The 11,599-nt window shown below is 38.8% G+C and overlaps 1 protein-coding gene across 1 annotated transcript in view; it reads left to right on the forward strand.

Moving 5' to 3' along the window:
* The window catches only part of Snrpa1 (small nuclear ribonucleoprotein polypeptide A'), a 15,131-nt gene extending 4,276 nt beyond the window's left edge, over nucleotides 1-10,855 (forward strand). Inside the window, exons 4-9 of the mRNA XM_004623247.2 lie at nucleotides 3,410-3,456; nucleotides 3,841-3,943; nucleotides 4,528-4,607; nucleotides 4,994-5,069; nucleotides 5,697-5,790; nucleotides 10,592-10,855. Of these exons, the coding sequence (XP_004623304.1) occupies nucleotides 3,410-3,456; nucleotides 3,841-3,943; nucleotides 4,528-4,607; nucleotides 4,994-5,069; nucleotides 5,697-5,790; nucleotides 10,592-10,650 (459 nt within the window). The 3' untranslated portion in view covers nucleotides 10,651-10,855. The remainder of the gene's footprint in view (nucleotides 1-3,409; nucleotides 3,457-3,840; nucleotides 3,944-4,527; nucleotides 4,608-4,993; nucleotides 5,070-5,696; nucleotides 5,791-10,591) is intronic.
* The last annotated feature ends 744 nt before the right edge of the window (nucleotides 10,856-11,599 follow it).

An 11,599-nucleotide genomic window follows, 5' to 3' on the forward strand; every position in this document is an offset into this window, starting at 1 on the left:
ATATACTGGGGATTGAACTCAGGGTTTACATGCTACACAAGCTTTAAGTGGTCTCTGATTTATCAGTCTTTTTTTTTTCTTTTCGTTACCCGGCATCGAACTCAGGATCTTGTATTTGGAAGGGAGGCACGTAAGCTGTTGAGCAATCTCCCTGGCCATCAGTCTTTGTTAGTGTTTTCATGTTTATTTTGAGACAGAGTCTCTCTATGTAGTCCAGGCTAGCCTCGAAATCCTCCCAGGTGCTGGGATTACAAGCATGTGCTGCCATGCCTGGCTGTTAGTGTTTTTGGTATTTTGTTGAAACTTCTATTCCCTCCATGGATTATAAAGCAACTCACGGTGCTTTCCAAGATTTGCAGTGTTAAGTATGGTACCACTAGCCAGAAGTGGCTATTCTTGATTTTACTGTAGTTTTTTGGTTGAATTGTTTTTTAGGGGAGGTTTGACTTTTTTTGTTTTTGGTGCTGAAGATTGAACCCAGGGCTTCCAACTTGCTAGGTAAGCATTGTACTGCTAAGCCAAGTCCCCAGCCCCACAAGGCTATTCTTAATTGAAAAGTACAGAACTGTAAAATGCATGGTGGATTGACATAGAATTTAAAAAAAATACTGTAAATGTTTAGTACTGTTGTTGAAATGATAATATTTGGATAATGGGCTATATAATATTTTTTAGATTAAATAATATGTTAAAATTACTTTTACTTTTTTAATGTGGCTACTAGAAAATTGTAAATTGCATATTTTAAGTTACACACATGGAATTTCTATCCTAGAAACTTTATTTCTATTCTAGAAACTTTGCTTTTCACATTAGATGAGCAGTTCAACTGGGACTAATTTCTATGTAAGCTAAGGGACAAGTTTCAGTTTCACTGTAGAGATAGATAATGATTATTTTGACCTGTTTTATGCTCTTTAAAATTTCTGCTGTGTATGCTTAACAAAATAGAGTTTATACTGTATATTGTTTTATAACCAAAACTTTTCACTGAAAAGCTAGATGTTTAAATTCACATTATGCCGGGGCCGGGGAGATAGCTCAGTAGAATAAGCGCTTCCCTGGCAAGTGTCAGGGACTGAGTTCAATCCCCAGTTCCACCATAAATAAATAAAATTAGTTAATTAATTTACATTATGCTATTTTTAAATTTTATTTTATTTATTTATTTTTAGCAGAACTGGGGATTGAGCTCAGACCCTTGTGCTTGCCAGGGAAGTACTTATCCTGCTGCGCCATCTCCCCGGCCCTGGTGCTATTTTTTAGATTGTTAAGACTGTATTGGGGCTGGGAGAGCACCAGTGGAGGAAGCGCTTGCAGCCTGAGTTTGGTCCCTGCTTCTGCAAAACAAAAAGACGTTATTTCCCTCCCTCTCCTATTTTTTTGATTGTTTAGATTGAGCTACCTGGATGTTCCCTTGGTGGACAGAGTTCATGGCATCTTTCAGATTCTCAAAAGTGCGCTTGAGTCCAGAAGTAGGAAAGCACTGGTCTGAGGCCATATCCTCTGTCATGCCTTGGGTGTGAAGTTTTAACCCAAAATACATGCTAATAGGGAATGTGTAACATGATGGCTTCTATTAGAGAAATTGTCTTTGTATTTAAAGCTGTCCACAAGGCTCTTCCATTCAGCTAATAAAATAAGTATATTAAAATCTCATCTTTTTTTTAAAGAATACAAAATAGTTATAGAAAAAACAGCATTAGAAATGATACAATACAATGTTTAGTAATAGGAATTGAATAGTGATTGCTTTATTACATTATGCCATCTTTAAATTAGTTACTCAGACTACCGGATATAACTGTGCAAGATTTGTTTAAGAAAAAAAAAAACAAAATGGTAACAAAAAGTTGTAAGAAATTGAAGACCAAAAAAAAAAGAAAGAAAATTTAAACATTAACTGCTCCTTTCAAAAGACCAGCAGAAATCAACAGTACAATTACTCAAACTATTCTCCATGTACACCTAAATATATATTTTTCCCTTCATTTGTCCTTTTCTTCATCCCAGCTTTTCCTTCCCATTGAATAATTTCTTTCCCTTTCACAGTATCTGTTGTACCTTTCAGATTTTAATTTCTCTTTCAAGTTCTCACACTAGTGAGATAATAGGATGTTTGCATATGTGGATCTGATTAATTTCACTTGCCAATATAATCTCTAGCTGCATCCATTTATCTACAAAAGCCTCAAAGTTATCTTTTTTATAGCTCAATAATACTCTCATATAAAAATGCAACATCTTTTTCATCCATTCCTCAGTTGGTGGGCATTTGGGTTGTTTCCAAGTACTATCTCACATCTTAACCAGGCTCAGTTGTGCATGTGCCTAATTCCAGCCCCGTGGGAGCCTGAGGCAAGATTTCCAGTTCCATACTGGCGTGGATAATTGAGTGACTTCACAGACTGTATCATCCTTGCATAGGGCTATACTAAACTCCTTTTGAATCCTTCCCATTTTAGTGTGTGTGCTGTGGAAGTGAACCACTTCCCTGCTTTACTGAGATGTGCTCCTAGCAGTTTGTCCTCCGTGTAGTATTTTGTCCTGGAAAGGAGACAATTTCTAGTTAGTGTTGGATGAGGGTCTGCATTGCTGAAATGGCATCAGGCCTTCTCACAGACTCCTCTTACTCCTTACTGAAATGTGCAGGTGCGAGGGCTGTTCTCATGGAGTGCCTGTACATTGGTGTGGAGCTTGCCAGTTCATCAGATGCCTCCTTACCTTTCCTCTTGATTTCTCCTACACAGACATTATCACCATACACTCTTGTTCTTACAGGGATGTCCCCACTTACTCCTGTTGCAGAATTCTTGGGAAATACCTTGTCATCTAGTTTGATTACAGTTATTGACTGATTACAGTTACTGGTTTTTTATTTGTTATCCTTGTTTCAGTATGGAATATGGGACAATTTGGGAAGACTGAAAACCTGGTCTTGCCTCTTCTATAATTTAGTTTTTGTTTAACTGTACTGTTCACCTTGTCTTTCAAAAATTATTTGAAGAGATTTGGTGGGGGCTAAAATAAAGGTACCCTGTCTCAAAGTTTGTTCCAGCGCATTTGAGAGGATGTAGCAAGAAGTCTACATTACACCCAAGATGTTAGCTCTATATGTTTCCTGTATAGATACCTTACTCCAAAGTCATATCAGCTCTGACATTGTTTTCTTTCCCGAATGATTACGCAGTAGCCCATTTTGAAAGTGCCATTGGAAATCAGTATCTTGTATCTTTTGATATTGAGATGGAAGTTGTTAATACAGAGATTTTTAAGATGAAATGTGTTTGTCCGTTTATTCTGTCAAAGTTAATAAAACAAGAGTGCTCCAAAGACACTCTGTATTTCAAAATAACAAAATAAATAATGTGTGGTGTCAGCATTCTTACCTATAACCATTATTTTACAGGGTGATTTGGACCCTTTGGCATCTCTCAAATCACTGACGTATCTAAGGTATGGATGTCTTTGTTATGATGACAGAATTAATGAAGTACTTAAAATAGCACTACCAGCCCTGTTCATTTACTGAGAAGTACCTTTTAAAACCAAATGTTGAAGCCAGTTCTGGTGGTACGTGTCCATGCCTCTACTACTGGGGATACAGAAGCAGGAGAATCACCATGAGTTATAACTCAGCCTGGGCTCTGTAGTGAGATGTATAACAAAAAAAATTTAAATAAAAATTTAAAAATTGAAACTTTTCTTGATGTTACTTAGTTGATACATTGTGATGTGCATAATAGTGCGCTTTCCACTGATGTATGGACTTAATGCTATTCAAATGAATTTACTGCTATGCTATGAACAAGAGTGGCATTGTTGTTCCTTTTCTTATAGCATTCTAAGAAATCCTGTAACAAATAAGAAGCATTACAGACTATATGTGATTTATAAAGTTCCACAAGTCAGAGTATTGGATTTTCAGAAAGTAAAACTAAAAGTAAGTGTTCTTTGTTGTATGTCATTATAGAATTGTATGCTTTTCTTTACACTTTGTTACTTTCTAAAAAAAATTTACTAATAAAATAAAGTTTACCGTTACTTTGTAATTTAAAATGCAGGGGAAAATGTTTTTTTATCCTTATAGCAATTTATGGTAGGGCTTTCAATTAACATTCTTTTGTGTAATGTTGGTTGTGCAGAGCTGGCAGAATGCTGGAGAGCCGTACAGTGGATTTTCTGCTTAAATTGCTTCCCAGAGAGGAGCTTCATACAATGTTTCTGAGCAGCTCTGGCTGTTAATTGTGACTCTCCCCATTATTAGGAGGTTTTCCCTCTCCCCCAGCTTAGTTCCTTGGCAGCTTCTTAGCAGCTCCTCTTTGAAACTAGGCAAGGAGTTCTCTCTGGAAGCTTCACCAGCAAAGGCAAAGCTACTGTGATTCCTTTTCGTTTTGAATTGGCTTTTTGATGTTTTTATCAGCTCAGAGTATTTCAGGAGCATTCTCTTCCATGTGTTCGGAGGAGTGCATCTAAATGCATGTGGTATTCCTATTTCCATTAACTCTGTGTGTGGTGTTGCTGTAGGAGCGTCAGGAAGCAGAGAAAATGTTCAAGGGCAAACGGGGTGCACAGCTTGCAAAGGATATTGCCAGGAGAAGCAAAACGTAAGATACAGATATCCAACTTAACTCCCTTCACTTCAGAAACACTGTCTGGCAGCTTGCCTCCTACAAAATTAAACCCAAAACTGTGATTAATAGGGTATTGAATTTGAGTGCTGATAATGTGTGGCCATCATGGTCCATATCACAAGAAATTTCTACCAAGGTCACAGAACAAATATCTTAATCTTAGAATGATGTTTTATGTGTTCTGTTCTGTATAGGAACATGAAGTGGGTGGTGTTTCTGAAGGAGAGAGTTCTTGTATCAGTTTGTTAACAAAGATAAGATACTACACTGGTTTAATTACTTTCAAAACCTTTTGAAAGTAAAAGAGAAGCAACATCGATGGGTGAGAATTTAACAGTCATATTCTTTTCCCTCCCAAGGTTTAATCCAGGTGCTGGTTTGCCAACTGACAAAAAGAAAGGTGGGCCCTCTCCAGGGGATGTAGAAGCAATCAAGGTAATAGCATGTTAAAATTCTGGACTGGTTAAAGTGAGATGGGGTAGGGCACAGGAGTGTAGCAAATCTAGGTCTGAGTATTGAAGATGGCATTTTCCCAGTTAGAATTCTTCCAAGTTAAGGAAAGTGTAGATCAAAGTCAGTTGACTAGACTTGATCCAGTTGTGTGTGCCAGTTGAAGCGGCTTCTTTGTCTTTCATTTTCTTGAGTGCTGCATTCATTACTTCCAACCTTAAGTTACCATTGTATGCTGTCTCAGGGTTTGCCTTAATTTTTATTTCACAGATTTGCTATCTGATGAATCTTTTTGGATGATAGTAGGAAATCCTAATTTTATAATACTGCCTGTTAAGGTATCCAGTAATATAACACCATGTAGATAATAAGCTTAAATTTTAGGACAAGTAGAATGATTACCTGTTCTCTTGTTTTATAAGAAGGTCTGTGTTTCAACAATTTTGAAAATGCATGATCTGTTTTTTTAGGTTGACTTGGTGTACCGATAACATCCTTTCTCTGACATAGAATTATATAATGTTCTATCTGAAGAAGTTACAGGTTTCTGTATTTTCTGAACAGTTTATGCTGAATCGGAATTGTCTGTGTTCATTCTGCTCTGTCCTCCAGAATGCTATAGCTAACGCATCCACCTTGGCTGAAGTGGAGAGGCTGAAGGGCTTGCTGCAGTCCGGTCAGATACCTGGCAGAGAACGCAGATCAGGTCAGAAAGTGTGCTTTGTGCTCCCAAAATAATGCCACAGTCAGAGTAATTACAAGACAGGCCAGGTGCACGCCTGTAATCCTAGCTACCTCGAAGCTAAAGCAGGAGGGTCAAAAGTATGAGTCCAGCCCAGGCAACTCAGGGCCTCTCTCAAAATAAAAAATAAAAACAAAACAAAACAATAAAAGACTAGGGATCTAGGTTAGTGCAAAGATCCTGGGTTTAGTTCTTAGGACTGACCCCCCTCCAAGTGCGAAAGACAGAATTTGATTGTTTGATATCCCCCCACCCCCACTCCAGCCTGCCTCAGGCGTGCAGAGCTAGCCACTGAGTCTGGGTGTGGTGGTGCCCAAGAACGAGGATCATGAGTTCAAGCTGCTTAGTGAGACCCTGTAGCAAATAAATTTAAAAAAGAAAGTATTTGATAAGTTAATTTGCTAAAGTAAAATCATAGCGCTTTGAGAGTGTGGGGAAGGTATGTAAAAGCCAAAAGAAACATTACTTCCTAGCATTGAGTGAGCCACACTGTAGCGATAACTGTGATTGATTTTTGTGTACAGCATGCGCCTCAGGACAACATTTTCATTGATGATAGTCGTGTATACATCACAGTGGTGGGCTGGCCAGATAGCTCAGGGATTAAAGCGCCTAGGGGCCAGGGGTTTGATCCCCGGCTTGCGGTGCCAGCCTTGCCCCTGGAGCATGCCAAGACAGCAGTTGAGACTGGGCATGGTGGCACACACCTGTAGTCCCAGCACTTTGGAGGCTGTAAACAGGAGAATCACTATAAGTCCGATCTAGTAGTGAGACCCTGAACACCCTGTAGACCTTTCTCTAAAAAACAGGGAAAAAAGAAAAAAAAACAACAACAATAAAACAGTGGTACTGTAAGATTGTATAGTTTTTTACTGCACCTTTGCATTATAGTTGCCTGTGACATTTGGTATACAGTGGTTCCTCACTTATCACAGGTTACATTCCAGAACCCGTGCCCCCGCAATAAGTGAAAATCAGCAAAGTGGTGATGTTGTATTTATATTACCATCCATATATTTAAGGCTTTATAAGCCCTTTCCATACTTAAAAAACCTTTCCCACACCTTTAAAAACTTAATGTTCTTTAAAAAAATGCTTTTAATGTTCTTAACCATTTTTCTAAACTTGTAAACCTATGTAATTTTAGCAAATGTATGCTATATGGCACCATATGTATTCATCTGCTAAAGAAATGCAGACTGTAGGGGGCCTGCCCCTTAGCTCAGTTCTTTAAGTGGCTGCTTCATCAAAGCAGTCAGGCTCAGGTTGCTGTGGTTCCATCCCTACAACTCAAACCAGCCAAACCTGCCCTGAAGGCATTCGGAGAAAAAAAAAAAAAAAAATGCATACTGTAAACAGTGGGGGTTTTTTGGATTTTTTGGTGGAACCAAGGATTGAACCCAGGCCCTTGCACTTGCCAGGGAAGCACTTATTCTACTGAGCCATCTCCCCAGCCCCTAGTGTATTTTATTTTGATTTATTATTTTAATATGTTAAAATTAACACTTATAATTTTTTTATATATTTTAAATTTTTAGGCAAAAATAATTAAAACCATAAATACTATACATATAAATATGTATACAGTACTACACACTACTACAAAATCCCATGATATAGCAAAAAATCTGCAATAAATAATTTACAATATTTTTTGAAAATCCACGAAACAGTCCGTAAAAGTTGAGCCATGAAATAGCAAGGGACCACTGTAGTAACATACTGTATAGGTTTGTATCCTAGGAACAATAGGCTGTAGTACATGATCTAGATTTGCCTAAGGACTCTCCCTGGTATTTGTGTTTGCATAGTGACAAAATCACCCAGTGATGTAGTTCTTTTAACATAGTTGGTCTTTAAGCAAGAATGATTAAGACAGCTTTTAAGATGTGGTTCTCAGTAGTCCCTGGATCCTGGGTGTCTGTGAGATCAAAACTATTAACCCCAACATGCTATTTTTCTTATTATGGAAGTATTTGCATTGATGGAGCAAGAACAATCCCGATGGGAGTTAAAACTGCTGATTGCCTCAGCATGGCAGTAGTACAAATGACTGCAGTTCATATAGTCTTCCTTGCTGCCCACTCCTGATTGCAGTTAAGAATGTCCTGCATGAGTGTCCTAGAGGATTATTAGGGGCTGATGACCCAGCTTGGTGGTGAAGCCCTTGCCTAGCATGTATGTTGTTTGGGATCAAGCCTCAGCACAGCAAAACAATTACTAAATAACACTGCTTCAGTACACGTCTGTTTGTTATTCTGTGTGGCAAATGGGTACACATGAAACTTCTGCAGGTCTGAGTTGTTTGGTCATGTGCACGCACTGCTATAGTTGACCTGAGGTAAGAGGCGAATATACTCTGAAACATGGAGTGGTTGCCTCAAGGAAAACTTGTTATCAATGGTAAAGTGCAAGCTTTCAATTTCTGACATTGCCAGTGAAGCGGAAGACCCAATACTATTATGGACTACTGGACTCTCTTAGAATATTTTGCTGAGTTTACACACCCATAATATTCAAATAATGGAACTTAACAAATAACTCCATTTTGTATCTGTGTATTCATAGTGGTTAGGATAGATATATAGTTACATTCTCTCAATGAATAGAGGGATTTGTTCTAATGGTGTTTGTAAATAGGATATCAAGTCCGCATCTTGTACAGCAATTAACCACTAGGAAGAATGTATGCAATGTGTTAATTATTGAAACAATCCTACCAATTTGGTTTGAAACTGTCTCATTGTTATTTGTTTCTCAATAAAATTATGGAAAAAAAATAATAAAATTCAAACACACACAAAAAGATTAAAACTCAGAAAACATATGTCAGCTACTTCTTCGTACTTAAAAAACTTCTGTGAGAAAGTAGGGACATTAATGAACAGGCATTCTTTTTGGCTTTTTGTCATGAAATTGCTCAACTTCAGAAGATTTGTAAAACTCAGTGAACCACTGTTTTCCAGATGATGTTAGAAGATGGTGCATGGGTAAAAGATCTGTTCCAAGGACAGGATAGATCACTGAACTTTCAAATAAGAGAGTATGAAAAATTATTTGAGGCTTTCAGATGGGTATAGTGGAGCATGCTTAAACCCCAGCTACTGAAGAAGGCAGGAAAGGTCAAGGCTAGGCTGGGCAACCTAGCGAAGCCCTGCCTCAAAAAGTAGGAGAAAGAGTCTGGTGTAATGCAGATTTCCCCAGGTTTAATCCACAGGTTTAATCTACTAAAAGTAGATTGTGATGTCAATCTTTGCAGTCAGTGCTTTCTTTCAGGAATTCTCAAAATATTAATATGAATCTTAATGTGTAACAGATTTGTTTTCCAGAGTTACTGTCTTTCAAAATTTCCACTTTTAGTTTCTAATGCAAGATTAGTAAATATAATTAACATAAAGACTGTGTAAGCCTGAAGGCCTAATAGTTTCAGAGCTGCTAAAGTAGATGCAGCTAGCAGGATGTTTTAGGCAGAGGAGAGAGCACCCCAAAACACCTGCATAGGAAGGCACCCAGGAACTGAAAGAGGGCCAGAATATGAAGCCCACATGGGGAGAGTGTGGTTAGGGAGGAGGCTACATGGGGCACTGTGGCTTTGTGATAAGAGTAAGCAACAATAGAAATCAGCCCAAGCATTCAGGGGTCTGTGGTGACAGATGGTGCAAAGTGCACAGTGTCCAAACTACTTATTGTGACTGCAGTAAGATAGGATTACACTGAGTCCCAACTGATGAACATTCGAGTTGTAAATTTTTACAGTACACCATGGAAGACTCACCTTTGCTAGATATGGATGAATTCAACTTGCTAAAATTTTCCTGGACAGACTTTGTCCATAAGTTAGAGACTTATTATCCTAGATTACCATCGTTCCTTCAGGATTTTTTTTTTTTTAGTGTATTTAGTACAGCATCTACAGGGTCTCACTACACAGATCAGACTTACAGTGATCCTCCTGTTTTCAGCCTCCCAAGTACTATCTTAGCACGTTCCGGGGCCAGGGCTGGCTCAGCATGTGGGGATCAAACCCCTGTCCCTGCATTTGCCTAAGCAAGCACTTCAATCCACTGAGCCATCTGGCTAGCCCTCAAGATGTTTTATTTGGACTTTTAGGGTATCTTTGGATTTGGGAATAAGAAATTAGGACCTGGATAATTGTGTTGTTTTGTTAGACCTCATTGGCCCTACACTTGCGAATAACACTTAAGATTCTTTCTTGGTAGCTTTGTATCTAGAAATCCAAAGTTTGGATCTAACTAGAATCAAAACACTTTATGAATAATCTTCCCAAACAATTGATGGGCAAAAACATGTCATTTTTCAAAAGACATTGACCAAAGAACCTGCCTTAACTTGTTGAATATATACAAGAACTTTTTGGGTTGTTGTTATGGTAACCTAATTTAGAGATGGTAAACTCACTGTTACCAGTATCAAGCACATATTAGGTGTGTGACTGGTTTTTTTGTTTGTTTTTAGTATTTCCAATTTTTGTCTTCACAGACTATAAATAGACATAACTGTGAGAGGCAGTCACTTTCATTTTATTAAAAATACCTTCTGACCTCCTCCTTGGAAAGTGACCATCCTTTCTATTACCTGCCAAAGACCAGCTATCCCTGGATTATAAGTTCCTTTAGGGCAGAGGCTGCTTTGGATTTTTTCTACCTTTTCCAGTATATGGCACATAGTACCCACAGAATGCACACTTGCCTACTACACAGGTTCTCTAAAAGTGATGTGATTTCTGGTTTTTGGTTTTCTTTAGGTCCCACTGATGATGGTGAAGAGGAGATGGAAGAAGACACAGTCACAAATGGGTCCTGAGCAGTGTGGCAGACGTAATAGACTCTTGGGATAAGTCTTGGGTTTTGAACACAGAATAATGGCCTTGTTTGTTGCAGCAAAGAGGGATCTGTCAGAATTGTTGAAATGCTTAAAGCAGCTGCTGATAATTTTGTAATGAATTTTGGAATCTAAATGTCAGTTTTCTAGAAATATTAAAAATAAAGGCCACTCACTGTGCTGCCAAGTTGCATGTCATCATGTGCTTTTGGAGTAAGGTTTATAAGGACATGTTTATGTAGGAAGTTCAGGAGGACCTTTTCTAGGTAGGCTTTCCCACCATCTAGGAAGCGTTTATGTTTCGCATTCTTCATGAAGGCAGCCAGGCTTTAACATGAGCCAGCATCCTTTGACCTATTTAAGCCTGCACACAATCATTCAAATTAATTACCTATTTAACAATTAGGGCTGTGTGGCTTCTCATCAGGAGGTGGAATAGGAGCAGAGGAGCAGCATCCCCATTCCATAGAACACTGCAGGTGGGGGAGTGCACAGCTTCCCTGCAGGGGCTCAGCTCCTTCAAGATCACTGCGTGCTTCGTTTGCTGACATTCACTAGAGATTTTTACAAAGCCAGTGTTTGGGGTTCCCGGCTAGGTGTTACATGATTCTCAATTGTGAGAAACATTTCAAAATAATCCTGGAATGGTACTTGGCGATTATAGATCAACTGATGGCTATGACATAAAGGAACTGTGCCTCCACCTCCTGACAGTCTGACTGGGAAGACGAATGTACAAGGAGCTGTGGTTTCTTTTTTTTTTTTAGTACAGGGTCTCCACAGGTCGGACTTGTAGTGATTCTCCTGTTTTCAGCCTCCCAAGAGCTGGGATTACAGGTGCACACCATGCCCAGTCTCAGTCACTGTCTTAGTGTGTTCCAGGGACGGCAGGCACAGCATGCGGGGATGGGACCCTGGTCCCTGCGTCTGC

Source organism: Octodon degus, unplaced genomic scaffold (assembly GCF_000260255.1).
Source record: "Octodon degus isolate 3935 unplaced genomic scaffold, OctDeg1.0 scaffold00002, whole genome shotgun sequence".
In the NCBI taxonomy this organism is placed as follows: Eukaryota; Metazoa; Chordata; class Mammalia; order Rodentia; family Octodontidae; genus Octodon; species Octodon degus.